This window comes from Equus asinus, chromosome 28 (genome assembly GCF_041296235.1).
Source record: "Equus asinus isolate D_3611 breed Donkey chromosome 28, EquAss-T2T_v2, whole genome shotgun sequence".
NCBI lineage: Eukaryota > Metazoa > Chordata > Mammalia > Perissodactyla > Equidae > Equus > Equus asinus.
The window spans coordinates 33,837,764-33,859,967 of NC_091817.1; the positions used below are offsets into that span (position 1 = coordinate 33,837,764).

The 22,204-nt window shown below is 39.7% G+C and overlaps 1 protein-coding gene across 10 annotated transcripts in view; it reads left to right on the plus strand.

Annotated features, from left to right (window-relative positions):
* TANGO6 (transport and golgi organization 6 homolog) overlaps positions 1–22,204 on the plus strand; it is a 192,368-nt gene that overhangs the window by 2,798 nt on the left and 167,366 nt on the right. For all 10 annotated transcript variants that reach the window (XR_006521440.2, XM_044761541.2, XM_070500726.1 and 7 more), the window contains exons 2-6: positions 8,115–8,755; positions 10,755–10,871; positions 13,330–13,471; positions 17,605–17,741; positions 20,621–20,783. Coding sequence is in view for 9 of the 10 variants with exons in the window: in XM_044761541.2 (XP_044617476.2) it covers positions 8,115–8,755; positions 10,755–10,871; positions 13,330–13,471; positions 17,605–17,741; positions 20,621–20,783 (1,200 nt within the window). In the remaining variant the exon portion in view is untranslated. The remainder of the gene's footprint in view (positions 1–8,114; positions 8,756–10,754; positions 10,872–13,329; positions 13,472–17,604; positions 17,742–20,620; positions 20,784–22,204) is intronic.

Sequence of the window (22,204 nt, forward strand, 5' to 3'; positions counted from 1 at the left end):
GAGCTGTCGTGAGGATTGAGTTAAAGACGTAAAGCACTTAGAGCAATGTATTAGCTATTACTAATTTAAGTTTTAAAAAATGGTTTAATTTGAAGAAATAATTAAATGAATAAAACAAATAACACAGCTGGTACTCAGGTAAATGGCAAAACTTGTGGAAGCGCTATTTGATTGAAATTTGGAAAATATTGTTTTGTTTTGGTTTTTTTGAGGAAGAGTAGCCCTGAGCTAATTACTGCCAATCCTCCTCTTTGTGCTGAGGAAGACTGGCCCTGAGCTAACATCCATGCCCATCTTCCTCTACTTTATACATGGGACATCTACCACAGCATGGCTTGCCAAGTGGTGCCATGTCCACACCCGGGATTCCGAACCAGTGAACCCCGGGCCGCCGAGAAGCGGAACGTGCGAACTTAGCCGCTGAGCCACCAGGCCAGCCCCCGGAAAACACTGTTTTAAGGCAGCAGATCTCAAACTATTTGGTTTCAGCACTTTTACACTCTTAAAAATGGTTGCAGACTTAAAAGAGCTTTTATGTGGGTTATGTATATCAATATTTACTATATTAGAAATTAAGTCCTTAAGAGAAACCTTTTGAATTTATTTAAAAATAACAATAGTAAATCCATTACGTCTTAACATAGTGACATTCTTAATGAAAAATTTATTTTGCAAAATAAAGGAACAGTGGGAAGAGCGGCATTGTTTCACATTTTTGCAAATTTATTTAATTCTGGCTTATAAGAAGACCACTGAATTTTCATATTTGTGTCTCCATTCAATCTGTCATGACAGGTTGTTTAGATTGAAATAGATGAAGAAAATCTAGACTCACGTAGATATGTAGTTGAAAAAGGGAGGAGAATTCAATCGCTTTGAGATAATTGTCTATATTCTTTTATTCTGGACTAAAACTGAACAAGAGGTAATTTCTTAAAGGTTAGTTGACTCAATGACCTTTCATACTTGGTACACTCATGAGAGAAAGAGAGTGTAAAAGGCAAATAATGTGTTAGTATTAATGTGAACGTAGCTTTGACCTTGCAGATTCCCTGAGAGAATCTTGGGAAAATCCTTGAAACCTGAGTCCCTGTATCACACCTTGAGAACTGCTTTAAGGAAACACCTTTATTTATTTTCAAGTAGATTTTATTTTTATCACCAGTAGAGGGCAGAGAAGTCTGCTTTATTAAGGGGCTCTTGAAAAACTTAGCTAATAGTTTTTGTTTTAAATCTCATTCTTTGTGTCCCATGTTTGGTTTCAAAGATCTTAGGAAGTCACAGAAAGTCACTTAAGAGGTTGTTTAGGGATCTCAGTGGTTAGTGGCAACAGGCTATAAGAGCACTCATTCCCTTTTTAGGTATATAGTAGCCAAAGGAACCAGATATTCATGCCAGTGGGTCAGAACACTTGCCCTGGACAGTCCTAGAGAAGTACTGGAAAATTCTTACTCTTCTGATTCTCATTATTTTTACAGAACAATATTATTTTTCCTTTTTATTTTACTAGAAGTAATGTTCCTTATAGTAAAGCTTTAAAAAATATGGAGAAACTAAAAGAAGAAAACTAAAATAATCTTAATCTCACTATCCAGAGATTACATTTTGGGAAATATTATTTTTCTTCTTGACAAAAATGGTCTCATATACTACCTACTGTTTTATAACCTTAAAATAACATTTTTAGTACAGAAACAATACATATTCACTGTAGGAAAAACATTTAAATATAGTTAAGCAAAAAAGAAAAATCACTCAAAACCCCACCACCCGGAGACTGTCACTGTTAATACTTTGAAGTGTGACTTTCAGACCCTTTTCTCTGTGTGTGTGTGTATATACACATATACATGCATATATTTTAATACAGTTGGGTTCATATTGTTCCTTTATTGACAGATTTTCAGAATAATAACTTGGTGTTTTAGCAATTTCCAAAGGTAGCCAATTTAGTGATTTCTTTTTGTTTTATTATGAACTAAGATTTTTTTTTGTATATGTGACAGATTTCAATTATTGTACTCATTCCTTTCTTTTTAAGATTTTATTTTTCCTTTTTCTCCCCAGAGCCACCTGGTACATAGTTGTATATTTTTAGTTATGGATCCTTCTAGTTGTGGCATGTGGGACGCCGCCTCAGCATGAGTTGATGAGCGGTGCCATGTCTGCGCCTAGGATCTGAACCAGTGAAACCCTGGACCGCCAAAGCAGAGTGCGAGAACTCAACCACTCGGCCACAGGGCCGGCCCCCTGTACTCATTATTCTTTTTTTTTTTTTTTTGAGATTTAATTTTTCCATTTTCTCCCCAAAGCCCCTGGTACGTAGTTGTATATTTTAGTCGTGGGTCCTTCTAGTTGTGGCATGTGGGATGCTGCCTCAGCATGGCCTGATGAGTGGTGCCATGTCTGCACCCAGGATCCGAACCGGTGAAACCCTGGGCCGCCAAAGCGGAGCGTGCGAACTTAACCACTCGGCCACAGGGCCAGCCCCTGTATTCATTATTCTTGATACTCAAGTTGTCCCATTTGTGGCCTTGGGAGCCACTTCATGCTGGCTCTTGGACCCTTTGACATGACACTAATAGTCTTTGATAACTTCCTTGCTTTCAGGCACGACATGATGTCTCAGGCTCCTCCTACACATTTCTTGCCACGTTGTTGAAAACAACTCTCTTTGAGGAAAAGTGGTATTTAGAGGCCACAATATGGACACTGAGGATATTCATTGCTGCTGAGGTGTTATTGCTTCCACACTTTCAATGATTAGAGCTAGGACATTTGTGGATTTTCAAAAAACAAAGAGTGAATCCAGAGTTCTTACTGATGTTCCCAGCTAACATGAAATATTATGGAGTTCAAATTTTTCCTAACATTTTATTATGAAAATTTTCAAGCTTATGGAAAAGTTGAAGGAGTTTTACGGTGAAAACCGATATACCATGACCTAGATTCTTTATCACATATTTGTCCACCTGGCAGTTCTTCTATACTAACTTTGTATTTCTTTTATCTGAAAATCTTGGTTCCTAATGAAGTTAATGTAATTATGTACTTATTTCATATATATACACATACACGCATACATATAAATATATAAATACACGTTCATACATACTCATACATGAATATAATATTTTTAAATAACAAATCCTACGTCACCACCATCAACAAACCTACTGTTTAAGGGATTTTTGTTTGTTTTTTTTGTCCTCAGGACGTGCAGTCGAAGTTCTATATTTCAAGTCACTTGAAATAATTATCTGTGTGGTTATGCTGCTAACTTTATATAGAGCAGGGGACTGCAAGCTTTTTCTGTGAAGGGGCTGATGGTAAATATTTTGGGGTCTGTGACCCACAGTCTCTGTCGCAACTACTGGCATCTGCCATTGTAGCTGGAAAGCAGCCATAGATAATATGGAGATAAGTAGACATGACTGTGTTCCAATGAAACTTTATTTATGGAAATAAGCAGTGGGCCAGATTTGACCTGCAGAATTTAGTTTTGCCACCTTGGACACAGAGTATAGAATTATTAGGTTCATTTGTTTGTTTTTGATTTTTAGGAATTATTTTGACTTTTTTTTTTTTTAAAGATTTTATTTTTTCCTTTTTCTCCCCAAAGCCCCCCAGTACATAGTTGTATATTCTTCATTGTGGGTCCTTCTAGTTGTGGCATGTGGGACGCTGCCTCAGCGTGGTTTGATGAGCAGTGCCATGTCCGTGCCCAGGATTCGAACCAACGAAACACCGGGCCACCTGCAGCAGAGTGCGCGAACTTAACCACTCAACCACGGGGCCAGACCCTACACCTTTTTAAATTTAATATGTCTTAGAGATCACTACTTAGTGGTACATAGAAATCTTCCTCTTTCCCTTTTACAAGTATTTCATTATATGGGTATACCATTGTTTATTCAATCAGTTCTCTTATAAATGGAATTTGGGTTATTTCAAGTCCTTCGTTAATATAAGAAGCACCACAGTGAATAGTCTTATGTGTATGGCACTTTGCTTTTTTGCCTGTGTATCTATCTATAAGATAGATCCCTAAAAGATTTCTGGGGCAAAGGTTAAATGCCTATGTAATTTTGCTAGATATTCCCAAATTTCTCTCCTTAGGGAACTATCATTTTAGTTCTTACCAGCAATGTATGAGAGTGTGTGTTTCCCCAAAACCTTGCCATATAATGTGTTATAAAACTTTGGGGTTTTACCCAGTTGATAGATGGGAAGTGCTATTTCAGTATAGTTTAATTTACTTTTCTCTTATGAGAAGGGTTGATCATATTTTTAGGTTTAAACATCATTTACATTTCTTTTTCTGTACACTGTTCATGTCTTTGCTCATATAGTGTTTCATACTCTTTGTTCACTGTGGAATATATTTAATGAATATGTAATTAAATAATATTCAACATAATTTAATGGCTGCAAGTATTCCATTATTCATTCATTCAACAACTACTTATTTTGAACAGCTATTACATGTCAGACAGGTCTTGTTCCAGGCAAAGGGAATACAGTAGTGAACAAAACAGAGCAACATCTTTGTCCTCAAGGAGGTTTTAGTTTATGTTTTTTTTTTTTTTGAGGAAGATTAGCCCTGAGCTAACATCTGTCGCCAATCCTCTTCTTTTTGCTGAGGAAGACTGGCCCTGAGCTAACATCCGTGCCCATCTTCCTCTACTTTATATGTGGGACACCTGCCACAGCATGGCTTGACAAGCGGTGCGTAGGTCTGCACCCGGGATCCGAACCTGTGAACCCTGGGCCGCCAAGGTGGAACATGCAGACTTAACCCCTCCGCCATTGGGCTGGCCTGGAGCTTTTGGTCTAGTTGGTGGAGAGACAATAAATAATAAAATAAATATTATACATACATATAGTATGTTAGATACAGGTAGACCATAATTTACTCAACCAATCCCCTGTTATTGGACATGGAGTTTTAAATTTACACTATTATAAATAATGCACTGTTGAATATCCTTTAAGTTATCATCAATTATATTTTGATCCTTTCTAATTTGTTTCTTAGAAAATGTATTAACTTTAGTTTTGAAGTCTGTTGCTGCTTGTATTCATTTATATTTTCAACATTTTATTATGGTTTTATAACCATAACCTTTCTTTTTGCATTATATTTTTAGTAGTCATCCTGGAATTACAATATGCATCCTTAATTTTTCATGATCTGTTTAGGATGAATATTGTACTACCTCACATAACGTGGAAGAACTTTGCAACTGTAAGGGTCCTTTTACAGCCCCCCCCCCCCCCCCCCCCGCTTAGACCTTATGCTGTAGTTTTCATATTTACTTTATCTATAAAAGTTATAAATCTCATAATACAATTTTATAAATTTCGCTTTAGCCACTTATATGTATTTAAGGAAATTAAGAGGAAAAAATTAGTCTTTTATATTTACCCATGTATTTTACCATTTCCAATGCTCTTCATTCCTGAAGATCCAAGTTTCCATCTGGTATTATTTTCCTTCAGCTTGAAGAACTTCCTTTAGCATTTCTTAGTAGTGCAGATCTGCTGGCAGTCAATTGTTTTAGTTTTCATCGATCTGAAAATGTCTTCATTTTACTTTCATTTTTGAAGATTATTTTTACTGGATATAGAATTCTGAGGTGGCAGTTTTTTGATGTTTTTTTCTGGTTACCACTTTAAAGATGTTTTTCTACTGTCTTTTGGGATTCATTATTTGTGATGATAAGTTCGCAGTCATTCATAGCATCGGTCCCCTGTATGTAAACTGTCATATTTTTCTGGCTGCTTTCAAGATTTTCTCTTTATCTCTGGTGTTTAGCTATTGACGAATGCCAATCATTTCCCAGTTTTTGCTCACTTTTATCACCTTCAGATGTCTTCAGGTAGTTGCTTTTTACATTTTGTCCAGAGTTGATAGTTTTTATCTGTGGGAAGGTTTTTCTTATAGGAGTTGTTTTTTGTTGTTTTTTTTTTTGAGGAAGATTAGCCCTGAGCTAACTGCTGCCAATCCTCCTCTTTTTGCTGAGGAAGACTGGCCCTGAGCTAACATCCATGCCCATCTTCCTCTACTTTATATATAGGATGCCTGCCACAGCATGGTCTGCCGAGTGTTGCGTAGGTCTGCACCCAGGATCTGAACTGGTGAACCCTGGGCCGCCAAAGCGGAACGTGTGCACTTAACTGCTGCGCCACAGGGCTGGCCCCTCTTCTAGGAGTTTTAAGGAGATCTTTATTGATTCATTCTTTTACACAATCAACTAACAAAAACTCATTTGGTGTTTACTTTATATACTTTGCAAAGCATTACAAGAGAGACATGGTGCCAATCCTCATTAAGTTTAAACTCTAGGGGAGAAGAAAGAAAATAAACACAAATAAAATAATTATTGATTGTGCTAAGTATTATGAAGAAGAGATACTAGATGCTATCACAGAGTTACTAGTGTGGGGGATGGCTTTTAGATTTGTCAAGAAGGGCCACTCTGAGCAGATAATACATAAATTGAGACTTCGAGGCACTTATGACTCAGCATTTCCACTCTTAGCCATATATATATCAGGAATGTGTGTGCACACTTTCACCAAAAGAAATCTATTTGAAGACTTGAGAGGGTCTCCTTTTCTGGTGTGCGTAATGTAGATTTTTGGGAGAGGAGGAGTGTAACCAGGGAAAACAGTTAAGAGGCTGTTGTCATAGTTCAGTTTAAAGATGATCATGACTTGGACAAAGATTGCAGTGGGTAGATGGCGAAAAATGGATGAATTTGAGAACCATTTTGTAAGCAGCACAGACAAGGCTTGGTGATGGATTGGATAGGGAGATAAGGAAAAGAATTAGTTACCAGTTAGTGACCAGGTTGGATTGCAGCAGGGGGCAGGAGGTATTGGTGAGAATCAAGAATTCCATTATGAATATGTTGAATTTGAGATGCCTCAGAAGCATCCAAGTGGAGATTTCATGTACCAGTTGGAAGTGTGTCTCTGAAACTTAGAGGGTAGACATGGGCTGGAGATATAAATTTGGGAGTTGTTAGCTTCTAGGTGGTTTTTAAAGACCTGGGCTAGGATAAGATTATCAAGGAAGAGAATGCAGAGTTCAGGACAAGCCCTAGAGCGTTTCGATATCTGGTAGAGGAAAAGGAGCCAGCAGAGGAGACCTTGAAGAGATGGCCTTTGAGGTAGGAGGAAGACCAGGAAAGAGTGGTGTCCCAGAAGCCAAGAGAGGAGAGTGTTTCAAGGAAGGAGTCCTCATTGATGTCAACTGCTGAGAGTGTATAAGAGCTCCTTCATGGGGCCAGCCCGGTGGCGCAGCAGTTAATTTCGCACATTCCGCTTTGGCCGCCTGGGGTTTGCCGGTTCAGATCCCGGGTACAGACATGGCACCGCTTGGCAAGCCATGCTGTCGCAGGCGTCCTACATATAAAGTGGAGGAAGATGGGCATGGATGTTAGCTCGGGGCCAGTCTTCCTCAGCAAAAAGAGGAGGATTGGCATCAGATGTTAGCTCAGGTCTAATCTTCCTCAAAAAAAAAAAAAAAAGAGCTCCTTCACCAGTAGAGGGCAGTAAAGACCATTTTAGGAAAATTTGGGGAAAAATTGAGAATAGATATTTTGGAGGGATGTGATTAAATTAATCCCTTTGAACCCTATAGCTATATTTTGTGATTTGCCTCACTAGAATGTAAATCCCACGAGGGAAGGACTTGGTTACTTTGTTTTGTTCAGTGCTTTATCCCTGGCACCTAGAACAGTTTGACTGAAAGAATCTTCTGTGGTAAATGTTCAACTTTTAAAATTTCTGTTCTGGCTACAGTTTAAGCCCAGTAAGATGACTAAGACATGGCCTCTGCCCTCAGAACATAAGGGGAATAGAACAAACTAGATGAAGTATAACGTGTTAGGTACACTATTCTAACTATATCCAAAGTGCTGTGGGAAGGCAGGAAGTGTGGTCTTGAATTCTGCCTAGGCTGGGGTGGCATAATTGGGGAGGATTTCCAGAGGCAAGGACATCTGAGCCAGGCCTCAGGGGATGAACTGGAGTGGGCAAGGCATTCCACACAGAGGGAAGTATGATTTGATTTCCATGTATATAATCTCTTTTTCCTTCCAAAGGATCAGGCTCAAGTTCACTGCAGATCACAAAACATGACGTCTTGTTGGCTACTTTAAAATCTAACCTGTCTGCTGTGGAGGACAAATTGCTGAAGGATCCTCACTGGAAGACATTGAAACTCCTGAGGGATGAAATTGCTAATAAGGCAGAATGGCCACAAAACTCTGTGGACGTCACCTGGAGTTTTACCTCTCAAATCTTGCTGTGGCTGTTGTGCTTGAAGGAAACCATGATCCACCTTGCGGCTGATTTCAATCCGGGCAAATCCAACCCTAGGACTCCAGAAGCTGCTCCTGCACTGAGTCCAGATACACTTAGTATCTCACAGCAGAAGACTGTGCAGTCAGTCTTGCAGTTTGTAGTCACCTTGGGTGTCTGCCCTTATCTCATGCCTGGTGTTGGACTCCCTTTGAGATATAGGACTGAATTTGGGGCCGTTGTTCAAGACGTGGTGTGTCTTGATGCTGCCCCGGATGCAACCCGGAGACTGTACACCAGCTGCAGGGTCCTCCTAAATGTTGCTCAGCACGCATCTCTGGGAAGCTTGATTTTCTGCCGCCATTTTGGGGATATTGCGGCAGGCTTGTGCCAACTGGGATTCTGCCCGACCAAGAGAAAACCACTAAAACCTGAGGAAGAGGTAAACATACACTGAGGGGGAGAGAGAATATATTTGTATATATTTGTGTGTGGTTGTTGTAAAAGACAACTAACTCTTAGTTCTTTGGAAAAGGGCTGATGGAAAGATCTAGAATTCCTATTGAATACCAAAGCATATCCAGTGGATAAATGAATCTTTTTAGGGGGTTGGAGCTTTCATTTATTAGATGCTAGTCCTTTGCACACCTGGAAAGTCCATTTCACCTGTCCCTTCTTGTCATTTTGTGAAACAGCTATTGCAGGCTATTTCTTTGAGCCTCTGTTTCCTCTTTTTTAAAATTTGTATAATAATACCTGCCTTGGAAGGTGGTTGTGAGGATTAGGGATAATGTATTAAAGTGGCTATCTCAATCCCCAGTAGTGCTCATCCAAAAGTAATTACTACTAATGTTAGTATTGAAGTAGTCATCCCTCCTTCATTAAGTTCTTGGGAGGATTAAATGAGATAAGTCAGTAAGGCACCTGGTGCAGGGCGTGATTCAGTCACTGTTCGTTGTTATTAGTAGGGTTAGGGGTATGTGCCTGAGTTTTGCTGACGCTCAAGCAGTAAGGATTTGAGTACCTGGACTATAAAGGTGCCGTGGAGGTTACAGAAGCATAAGGCATAGTCCTTTTCTCAAACAGCTCACACATTAATTGGGAGACAAGATTCACAAGTATGACATAGCAGGGACCACTACTCCCCCACAAGAGGACCACCAGCATCAGCATAGGAGCCTCACCAGAGGAAGCTGTTAAGATATAAACATATCAAGGGTCCGTGCAGCTCATATGCAGGGTAATTCCTTAGCCATTGCAGCCAGACTTCATAATGCCCACCTGCCTCATTTCTCTGTCACCTGCTGTGTCACCTTCCAACTTGTTCCTTTTCTGTTGGTTCGTCTTTTCTAATCTCTCTCTTGCCTGTGTTCACAAACATTTGCTTAAAAGCCACTATCCGAGCAGTGACACGAAATTATGAGCTCCCCTGGTGCATTTGTGTCGTGTGGAGCAGAGCACTGTGCTCTGTATGACAGAGTGTGAATCTTGACAGTTCTGTCAGTATCTGCTGCCTGCACTTCCTGAGATGGGGGGTTGGGGGTCTGAATTGACAGGTCTTATTACTATTACTGGGTTTAAGCAGTTCCCCAGGGGTCTCAGGTAGGAGAGAGAAAAGAAAAGGGAAACACACAGAAAGGACGAGGTGGGAAGGCAGGTGAAGAAGTTGACAGAAGGGGAAACACAAAGAGTGTACATTTTGAAGCTGGACAGTTTCCAGCAATAGCTGCTGCTCTAGACAGCACCTGTACCTCAGTTTGCTAAGCGGTAATGGGCAGGATCTTGACTGCTCTACTGAGTTACCACAGGGGGACAGTACTTTGAGGCTTAATAGTGCCCAGTAAATAGCACCCCTCTTTGCTGCCCGAGTTCTGAATGAATTAAAAGACAGTGAACAGAGTAAGAGAGATGAAAAGTCAAAATATCATTTCTGTTGCTCATAAATGCAAAGTTGGAGGATATAGCTTAAAGATGGAGATGAATGGGCTTCCTAAAAGTATATTCCAGAATTAGACATACTTACTACTCACCCAGTTTTAAGTAGTGCTGGAAAACTACAGTGGCTTCTGCCCCATGGCAGGGGATATACCTCTGTAAAATCTACAGCAAGGAAGAGCAGAAACAAATGTGCACTTGCTCCCAAGACATAGAAGAGGAACGAGCTGAGCTGTGCCTGCCAAAATTCGCCAATAAGTAAGTCTATTCCAAACGCAGCAGTGAGATGAGTCAATAAGATGATCTGCCTAGAAGTGAGTGAGGGGATGGAAAGAGGACCAGGAGTGTTTCAGTATTGTAGCTTCCTCCATGTGGAAGGGAATCAAGAGGGAAAAGAAGCCTTCCTTTCTCTCCCCCTACAAGTGTCTGTACAGTATTGTGAAACATTACCATCTATTGCCTGCCTGGTTTATGTTCTGCTAAAGCCAGGTACATGTTTCTTTTAGGTGTTAACCGAAGAGGAAAGAGCCCTGTCCAGGGAGGCCTTGAGAGACATCTTGAATCAAATATATCAACCATTAGCAGTCCGAGAATTACTTACCCTCCAGGGAGGACCACCTCAGGTATTCCAGGCCTGGGGACTCTTGTGGGTGAATCATTAATGATGACGTGTGGTGTGCTGTCTTCTCCTGGGAAATTTGATAATCTAGTTGAATCTTATTTCATCGTTTAGATCATTAAATAGTATTTTTAAAGCTAGCAGAGTAACCAAGTTACTCTGACCCTTAGGATAATTTTTTTTTTTAATTCTACCTCCTTTTTTTTTTCTTTTTTTGCAGGGAAGGATTTGCCCTGAGCTAACATCTGTTGCCAATCTCTTTTTTCCCCTCCCCAAAGCCCCAGTATATGGTTGTATATCCTGGTTGTGAGTGGTTCTAGTTCTTCTATGTGAGCTGCCACTACAGCATGGCAAATGACAGACGGGTAGTGTGGTTCCGAGACTGGCAAGTGAACCTGGGCTGTCAAAGTGGTGAGCACCAAACTTTAATCACTAGGCCATCAGGGCTGGCTCAGGATGATTTTAAAAGATTTTTCTTTTGTGGGCCAGCCTGGTGGTATAGTGGTTCAGTTTGTGCGCTCTGCTTCTGTGGTCGGGGCTTTGCAGGTTTGGATCCTGGGCATGGACCTAGCACCACTCGTCAAGCCATGCTGTGGCAGCATCCCACATAAAATAGAGGAAGATTGGCACAGATGCTAGCTCAGCGACAATCTTCCTCAAGCAAAAAGAGGAAGATTAGCAACAGATGTTAGCTCAGGGCCAATCTTCCTCACAAAAAAAAAGATTTTTCTTTTAATGGAATGGTGGACACTTTTCCCAAGGATATGGCAGTTTTATTTAAAATGTATTTTATTTATTCTGAAACTGGATCTTTTTTTTTCTTTAACTAAAATTTGGCTGTTTGACAATACATTCTTTTGTCAAAAATATTTGGACATCTTTTTCTTTGAATGGAGTATCTGAAGTCAAGAAATTAAGATTAGAACTATTATTGAGACTATTCTTATCTCCTTTGTTTGAAAAACATGATAGTATATATTCTAGTAGGCATAAGATAGTTTCTTTTTTTCCTTAAAAATAATTATCTTATCTGAAATGATTTGATGCTGTAGATGGAATTATCTATTTGTTTTTAGTACCTAAATTTTAGTTAGGAATCCAGGTGAGTAAAGTGCGAGGGGTCAAAGGAATTGGCTGTAGGTCAGGAACAAGGACCAGCTGAAGCTGGCTACAAAGATACCTCCTCGTTGAAGTCATGTTCATCTCATGCTCAGAATATTACTGTAGTTCCCATTGGGCTCCTCTGGCCTCACACTCCACTTCTCTAATGAGTCCTCAGTTTGCCAGATTAAACCAAATGCATTATAATCATGAGAACGTGGTAAAAAGCAGAGGCTCTGGCGTTAGGCGTACTGGCATTTAACCCCCGCGTGCAGTTGTATGAATTAGTAAACCTTTCCATCCTCAGTTTCCTTACCCATAAAATAGGAATAGTAACAGCATCTTCCTTGTAATTCCCTTTTGAGGTTATGTGGGAGGTACGTAGCACAGTGCTTGGCACACCATAACCCCCTCAATAAATGGTAATTATTAATCCTCCTTAAATAAAAGAGAGAGGATGGGCCAGTTAGGATAAAATGTTTCTGTCACTAATTTTTATGCTCACATATTTAAATACAATGATTGACAGCAACATAGTTCACATTCTAGGCCCAAAATAAGGGACACCAAGTCTGTGTTGTTAATGATGGCTCCACAGAGCTCTCAAAAAGGAGCCCTTTAGGAACCCAACCCTTCTTGAAACTGCCGTGTCCCAAAGAATGAGAGTAGCTAAGACCTTGGAGGCAGGGCTGGAGTGCCCCCTCACTGTTGTGAGCTGTCCTCCTAGAGGTGGGTAATGTTCATAGATTCTTCTTTAGAAGCGAGATTTGATTGGAAGGACTGCATTCAGAGATCGGTTTTATTAACTTTGTGTTCTCCTAATCTATATTTTGTTCACTGAAGTGTTTGTCTATTTCTGAGTTTGAAATTTCACTTGAAGTTTTACTGTATTTCTATTTTCTTTTTCTTTATTTTTTTTGAGGAAGATTAACCCTAAGCTAACATCTGCTGCCAATCCTCCTCTTCTTGCTGAGGAAGGTGGGCCCTGAGCTAACATCCATGCCCATCTTACTCTACCTTACATGTGGGACGCCTACAACAACATGGCCTGCCAAGCGGTGCCATGTCTACACCTGGGATCTAAACCGGCGAACCCCGGGCTGCCGAAGCAGAATGTGCACACCAAGCCGCTGCGCCACCGGGCCGGCCCCACTATTTTCTCTTATAAGTGATGTTGAAGAAGGTTTTGTAAAGGAGAGGGTCTTTTTTTTTTTTTTGAAAAAATGTTCTTCTAAAGTCTGTGTAGCATACTGTTAGTTGTTAATATGACTCACTGTATATATATATATATTTTTAATAATTTCTACATATCCTATCTATTTCACTGCCATTCAATTCAGACCTTTCCCTTTATTTTTTAGGCCTTCACAGATGTGAAGACACAAGTTAGGTCTCGGGCCCCAGCTTGGCTTTGGCGTCTGTGTGGGCAGCTGCTCTCCGAAAGGTTGATGAGACCCAGTGGTGTTCAGGCAGTAGTCCGGGGCATTTTGGAAGGAGCAGGTGGTAAGAAACTGTTTCTGTTACTTTGGTGTCCATTTCCCTTCGAGTCAGAGTGAATTGTTGATCTTTAGCATTTGCCTTTAAAACCTGAGACTAAACTGTGCCTTTGTGGAGACTGAGGAGGTTAGACTGCGAGGTTAAACCTTGCTGAGAGTCTTTTCCAGAGAAACTCATTTTCTTACCATTTTTCTAAAACAATTGTGATACACCACTGACGTTGTTGAATAATATTGTCAGCTATTTCAGATAATTTATAATATCATAGGAAAACGTTGCACAGAAAGTTTAGGTAAAATCCTAAAGAAAATGTGAAATTGTGTGTGGAAAAGAGCTTTGTACCAGGGTGTTAAGAGTACTTCACCTCAGGACTTAAAATACAAAATAGTTCCCTTGAAGCTGCAGATACCTTAGAGATGCAGACTTTGCAGTGAAGTTTTAGATTCAGTCCCCCAATTACTTTCTCTAAGTCCTCATTAATAGAAAAAAGTTAATTATCATGCTAAGTGTAGTAGTAGTTTTTAATTTATATTTTTTGATTTTTAAAACAAAATTATACATGCACGTAGTTTAAAGAGTCAAATAGGTCTATAAGGCTCGTAGAGAAAACCAGCAGTCCTTTCACCATTCCACTCCATTTCCCATCTCTAGAAGCAACCATTTGGAACTTGTTAGTGGGTTTCTTCTAGTATTTACCTCTGTATTTCTACCACAAGGCACATACAGCACCTTCTTAATTTTTCAGTTTGAGAGTCGTCTGCTAACTGCTCAGCACGTGTGGAAGAGGATGTTGCTCTCTTTCAAAACCCTGGCGTCACTCCCCCACGTATACTTCCCATCTCCTTAATAGTCATAGCTTAATTTTGGTTAGCTGCATGTTCAGTGTTTATGTTCTTCTAATTCTGTAATTATTATTTACAGTTGAGCTGTGTAGTATACTATGACTACTTTTATAACTTTTGTACTTCTTGGAGTTAATAGCTATCTTTTTTATTTGTCTGCTTAGTTTTTATGTCCTTATCACTAATCTGTTCTCAAATTCTCCCCCAGTTGTTTAAGTCTGCTGTTAATACATTAAGATACACCAGACAATCTATCCGTTTTATCTTCTTGGAGACACCCGTCTCTGAGTCTTCTCTAAGCTGGACTAGTTACCTCCCACAGGGCTCTCATCCAGGCTCTCCCTTCCCCTTTATCCCATGGGTGCTCTGCCTCTCTTTTGTGTTCAGTCCCTTATTTCCTGTATCCCATGAACATTAGTTTCCTATTGCTGCTGTAACAAATTACCACAAACTTAGTGGCTTTTTGATGAAGTTGACATTTAAACTGAGCCCTGAAGGCTGGGTAGGAATTTACTAGTTGAAGAATGAGAGAAGACTATTGTAGGCAAAGAGAATAGCACGTATGAAGGAACTGGCGTAGAAAAGAGCATAGTGTTTTTGAGGAAATTTTGGTACGGTAGAGCCGTGAGGGCAGAGAGTGGTGTGAAATGAGGGTGGCAGGGTCGGGAGAGGCCACGTCACGGAGGCCTGGAGGCCTAGTTCAGGATTTTGAACTTTATTCTGAGGGCAATGAGAAACCATTGGAAGGTTTTAAGGAGAGAGGCATGATCAAATCTACATTTTGGAAATATCTGTCTGGATGTATTGGGAAGAATGGGCAGTCAACTGAGAGGCCACGGTGGCTTGGATCAATGCTGTGGCAGTGGAAATAGAAATGAACGAATGTGAGAGGTATTTAAGGGGTGGAGTTGCCAGAACTTAATGAAGGGCTGGACATGTGAAGAGAGAGGAGAGAGAGAGAAGAATCAATCTTGACTTTCCATTTCTGGTGTGGTAAATGTACATTGGCCCTGTCAGATGAAGGTGAGGTCAATGTGGCTCACAGACATTGATAAATATGGTCTAAAGTCGCTGTAATATTGCCTCCCCAGTTGTGCCTGCAGTGGCTTTTAGAGCCAATGAAATGAAAAATTATCAGTTACTTATGAGAAGTTGTCGCATACAAATAAGTCCTTGCATCTTCTTTTTCCAAAGAAGAGTTAGACTTCACCCAAGGGCATGCAAATTAGAGAGCTGCTGTAAGAAACTTAGAACCCTATTTTTTTTCTTAATTTTTTTTGAGGAAGATTGGCCCTGAGCTAACATCTGCCACCAATCCTCCTGTTTTATTATGCTGAGGAAGACTGGCCCTAATCTAACATCCGTGCCCATCTTCCGCTACTTTATATGTGGGACGCCTTCCACAGCATGGCTTGCCAAGCGGTGCCATGTCCACACCCAGGATCCGAACCGGCGAACCCCGGGCCGCCGAAGGAGAATGTGTGCACTTAACCACTGCGCCACCAGGCCGGCCCCAATAATAGCGGTTTTAATGTCCTTGTCTCCTAAGTCTGTCATCTCTGTTTTTATGAGTCTGTTTCTGTTGATTTTTCCTCCTGATTATGGGTCGTATTTTCTTGCTTCTTTGCTTGCCTGGTAATTCTTTTTATTGAGATGTTATTTACATACCATAAAATTCATTCTTTTAAAGAGTACCGTTTAGTGGTTTTTAGTATATTCACAAAGTTGTGCAACCCTCACCAATATCTAATTCCAAAACATTTTCATCATCTCCTCCCAAAAAACCTCATACCCATTAGCAATGACTCCTCATTCTCCCCTCCTCCAACCCCTTGTAAGCACTCATCTACTTTCTGTGTCAATGGATTTGCCTATTCTGGATATTTCATCCAAATGGAGTCATACGATATGTGGTCTTTAGTGTTTAGCTTCTTTCACTTAGCATGTTTTTTAGGTTTATCCATGTTGTGGCATGAATCTGTCCTTATTCCTTTTTATGACTGAATAATATTACATTATATGCGTATGCCTGGTAATTTTTGAATGGATACTGGACATTTTTTCTTTTTTGAGGAAAATTAGCCCTAAGCTAACATCTGCTGCCAATCCTCCTCTTTTTGCTGAGGAAGACTGGCCCTGAGCTAACATCCCTGCCCATCTTCCTCTACTTTATATGTGGGACGCCTACCACAGCATGGCTTGCCAAGCGGTGCCATGTCTGCACCCGGGCTCTGAACTGGTGAACCCCGGGCTGCCGAAGTGGAATGTGTGCACTTAACCGCTGCACCACTGAACCGGCCCCAGATACTGGACATTTTTACTTTGCATTGTTGGGTGTTAGATTCTGTTGTATTCATTTGTTAGGCTTTGTTCTGGGATGCAGTTAATTTCCTTGGAATCAGTTTGATCCCTTTGATCCTGGCTTTTAAGCCTTGTTACTGTGAGTGTAGAGCAGCCTTTAATCTAAAGTAATTTGACCCCACTACTAGGGCAATAGCCTTCTGAGGTTCTACTTGATACCTTGTCTATTAGAAGGCCTTTCCATGCTCTCTAGTGGGAACACAAACTATTCCCAGCCCTGTATAAACTCTGGGGATTGTACCCCCTCCTCCTTTCTGGTGGTTCTTGCTCCAGCCTTGGGTTTTTTCGCACAGACGTACACAGATCTTACTCCACCAAAGATTTGAGGGAGGACTCCAGATCTCTGGAGCTCTCTCTTTGTGTAGCTTCCTCCTCTCTGGTATTTTGTCCTGAAAATTCTAGCTGCCTTGGCCTCCCTGAACTCTGGAATATGTTCCTTTAGCTCAACAAGATGCCAGGCTTCGTTTGGGCTCCCCTTTGCTGTGCTGTGGCCTCAGGTTTTTCTCTACGTAGTAGGCTAGGCTATTCATGGGGCTTGCCTTGTTTGCTTCCCTTCTCTCAGGGATCAGTATCCTGGGCTGCCTGTTGTCCAGTGTCTGGAAGCCATTGTGAATATATTTTGTCCTGTTTTCTTATCATTTACCGTGGAAAGAAAATCTAGTCCCTATTACTCTATAGCTTTGGTTTAAGGTAATTTAAATGGTATTCAAGTCATATGAATAATTCCATTACAATGATTAAGCGCTACTTTTTTCTCTGAACTTCCCAGAAACCAACCTTTGAAAGGAAAGTGCAGAGGGGTGGATTATCTTACAGAGAAGAAATAAACAATTTTTAGTAGAGAAAAAACACTTTTTACTCTAAATTTTAAGGACCTTATATGAGGAACTAGTTGAGTTTTTTACTATCTTTGACATCTTTTTCCATTGCTGACAGCTGGGGCGGCTGGTGGACATGATGCTGAGGCAACAGCTGCTGACTGGAAGAAGTGTGACTTGATTGCAAAGATTTTGGCTTCTTGTCCCCAGCAGTCTCTTTCACCAGAGGATTACTATAGGGATATCTGCCCCCAGGTAAATAATTCTGTTTCTTTTGACTGTTTGAAGATTATCTGCTTATTTATAGAAAGAGGACTTTAATGTTCCTCTAATACTAAGGTAAAAGCACAATATAATACTTAAATGTATTGTTTAGTGAGGGGCCTTCTCTTCCTCCTTTTGCTGAGGAAGATTGGCCCTGAGCTAACATCTGTGCCCATCTTCCTCTGTTTTGTATGTGGGATGCTGCCACAGCATGGCTTAATGAGTGGTACAAGTGGGGTGTAGGTTCGTGCCTAGGATCCAAACCTGCAAACCCTGGGCCGCCAAAGCGGAGCATGTGAAATTAACCACTATGCCGCCAGGCCAGCCCCAAGCAGCCTTCTTAATAAGTGAATAAAAACCTGTGGAAGACACCGATCTGATTGCTAGGTTTAAGAACACCTCTCTGTTAAGAATGACTAGCCTAGCTTGCTCTCAGAGCTGGAATATAAAACTAAAGTTTCATCTTGTTCCTTATCTTTTCTGTGTGTTTTTAATTAGTTTTTTTAAAATAGGCATTAAATCAACAAGATAAATTCACATAGTACTCGATTTAAAAGCAAAAAAGACTAAACAGAAAAGTAAATCTCCCTCTCAGTTCCCTAGTTCCTCAGAAGTAGTCACTGTTACCAACTTCTTGTTTATTTTCCAGAGATATTCTGTGTCTTCTGTATATAATTTATATGTGTATGTATGTGTGTCTAATTTTTATAAAAGTGATAACATGCTACACACACTGGTTTTCATTTGGCTTTTTTAACTTGACAGTGTACCTGGGAGATTATTTCATTATGTGCTGCATCATTCTTTTTCATGGGTACATAGTATTTCATCATATTAATGTAGCATAATTTATTTAACCAGCCTTCTATTAATGGACATTTGAGTAGTTTTCATTCTTTTGCTGTTGCAAACCATGCTATAGTTAATATCCATAAATCTTGCACATGTGCAAATATTACCATAGAAAAAATTCCTAGAATTGAAATTACTGGTTCAAAGGGTATGTGCATTTAAGTTTTGGATTGATATTGTTTATATATTTGTTTTACCACATTTGCCTATGCAGTGTGTTACAAAACATTTCTATCTTTGCTAATCTGATGGGTGAAAAATGTGGAAGGAGTTTTCTTAATCAGAACTCCCCATGCTTTTAGATGTAGGACGTGCCTTTTGGAGTACAGTCCGAAGAAGGTCATTCAGTTGTCATGCTGATCTTCAGAGTTCTCATGGGTAGGCCTGCCTGAGAACAAAATATTGCAATGCAAAGATCTTATGTTGAAAAATACTAAATATAAGTCATCTTACAGGACAAGGTCTGCATTTGCAATGATGAATAAGTATTTTCTGAAACTAGTAGCTGTAGTTTTGATACTTAACAAAAGAATAAAATCAAGTCATAGCTTTCAGGTCTGCCCAGTCTCTCTCTGGTGGTGTTAGAGGTCACATGCAGTTTTTGGACAGAAGATTCTCCTGTCTGCAAAAAGTGAGAGAGTCACTTTTAAGTCAGGAACAGAAATGCACTTTTCTGTCAGTTGCTTATGCTAGGATAAACCCACTCATAGGCACTGCAGAGCTATGTTTATCTTTGAGAATAAAATAGACTCCTGTCTGGGATATTTCAGACACAACAGGCTCTTCAGACCCTAAATATATTTATATACCTTGACCCACCAATTTCATTTGGTGGTGCTATTTGTAATAGCAAAATTTTGGGAATAAAACTGAATGTCTGGATATTAGGGAATAATTTAATAAATTCTTACATATAGCTTGAATATAATATAATATATATATATATTTTTAAAGATTTTATTTTTCCTTTTTCTCCCCAAAGTCCCTTCGTACATAGTTGTGTATTTTTAGTTGTGGGTCCTTCTAGTTGTGGCATGTGGGACGCTGCCTCAGCATGGCTTGATGAGTGGTGCCATGTCCGTGCCTAGGATCAGAATCGGTGAAACCCTGGGCCGCCAAAGCAAAGTGCGCGAATTCAACTACCTAGCCATGGGGCAGGCCCCAAATATAATGTTTTTGAGGCATTTATAACAATATGAGAAGATTTTAGCGATACACAAAGCTGAATATTAAATGTGGTCTCAAATAAAAAGAAAAAAGAATTATATGGAAACAAATTGGAAAAAATACACCAAAAATGTTCACAGTGATTTGGGAAGATTTATTTATTTATTTTTTCTGCTTTATCTCTCCAAATCCCCCCTGGTACATAGTTGTATATCTTAGTTGCAGGTCCTTCTAGTTGTGACAGGTGGGATGCTGCCTCAACGTCGACTGACAAGCGGTGCCATGTCCTCACCCAGGGTCCGAACCCGCGAAACCCTGGGCTGCCGCAGTGGAGCATGCAAACTTAACCACTCAGCCACGGGGCTGGCCCATGGAAAGATTTAATTTTCTTCTTAAATCTTTATTTTCCACATTTTCTAAAATGAGCATGTCTTTTATAAGTTTGATAAAATTATTTAGTAAAAACATAGCCTGAATCTTCAGTTCTCACACCCTTTGATACTGGATTCTTAGATTAAAAAAAAAAAAATTCTTGGGGCTAGCCTGGAGGCATTGCGTGCTCCACTTTGCTGGCCCAGGCTTTACTGGTTCAGATCCTGGGCACAGACCTATACGCCACTCGTCAAGCCATGCTGTGACAGTATCCCACATACAGAGTAGAGGAAGACTGGCACAGGTGTTAGCTCTGGGCCAATCTTCCTCACCAAAAAATAGATAAATAAAATTCTGTTGAATCAGTGTTATTGCAGTGAGTGTATTTTTTGGCTTAAAGAGATTAGTTCTTTCTCTTTGCTAACATAATGCTCCTTGCAAAGAGCCTGGTGTTTTACTTCTTGTATTTTTTCTTTTAGATTCTGGATTTATTTCACTTTCAGGATAAATTGACAGCGCGACAATTTCAGAGAGTTGCTACCACTACCTTTATAACTATGTCAAGAGAACGCCCACAGTTGGCAGCAAAGTATTTGCTTCAGCCAATGTTAGCTCCTCTTCATCGATGTTTAAATACAGCAGGTAAAGGAAGAAGACTTGTGATTGGGTGTCCCTCTAAAGGACCTTCTTCAGTGTTTCAGATTGAAATAACTCAAGTGTGTGGTATTTCAGTTTCTTTAGTTTTACTCTTCTTCCCCCCAACTGTTTATTCTGAAAAATCCACTTCACAAACGTTCCAAGAAGCGTACATTGAACCACCCCTATACACTTCACCTGGAGTGACCAGCTGTTAACATCTGGGCCATGCTTGCTTTGTCTTTCTCTCTTTCCACACATACATTTTTTTCTGAGGCATTTGAGAGTTAGTTGCAGGCATCATCTAATATACAGACTTTATTCAAATTTCTCTAATTGTCCCAAGAACTACTTTTATAACTATTTTTTTAAAAAATCTATAATTCAGTCAAGAATCATGCATTCCATTTACGTGTTATGTCTTTTCAGTTTCCTTCGTTGTAGAATAGTTCCCTAGTCTTTCACTGTGACGTTTTTTAAAAGCCCAGTTTATAAAATATTCCTCAATTTCTGTTTGTCTAATTGTTTCCTCATAATTAGATCCAGGTTTAAACATTTTGGCAGGAATACTGCGTAGGATGTTGATTTTTTTCTCAGTTTCCATCAGATCAGGGGGCACGTGTTATCAGTTTATCCCATTATTAACAATGTTAAATTCGATCATTTGATTAAGCTGGTAGCAACCAGATTTCTCCATTGTAAAAACACCTTCCTCCCTTTGTAATTAATAAGTAATCTATGGGATGATAGTCTGAGACTATGTGAATACCCTTTTTCCCAATAGTCTTTCATACTGTAGTTTAGTATCCATTGATGATTCTTGCCAGTAAAATGGTGACTTTCTATTTCTTTTGTTAGTTTTAATTTGTTAGTTGGTATTCTTCTGTAAAGAAGAGCTTTTCTTTCTCCCTGCCTCATCCCTTTTTAAAAAACAATTAAGTATCAATATAATTCATAGTCTCCATCAATAGGTTACCAAACATTCCTGTCGTTCATTTTGGTGCTCAGAATTTCCCAGATTTGGCCAGTGTGTTTTAGTTCTGTTTTAATGTTTTAAAATGTTGACATTTTCACCACTTCACTTAGTATGTTTTCATTTATCGAGTTTAATGCTGGGATACAGAGTATCATTTCAGCATTACTTTTTAGATAGTAGTTCCTAAATTTAAAATGAAGAAAAAGTTTGATGTTATGGGTAAACCAAATTTAGTTCTTTGTAGACTTTGTATATCATTTGTAGTATAAATTTTTCTGGGTGTGTGTGTGGGGGTGAGGTGGGTGGGGATGGAAGAAGTTTAATTCTTGTGCATAGTAAAACTTCATCAGATTGGGCCTTGGTGAAGTAAAATTTGTGACTATTCAGTAATGATAAACATGATATTTGAGTAAATAATTAAAATTTCTTTATACATTTAATAGAAATCTAG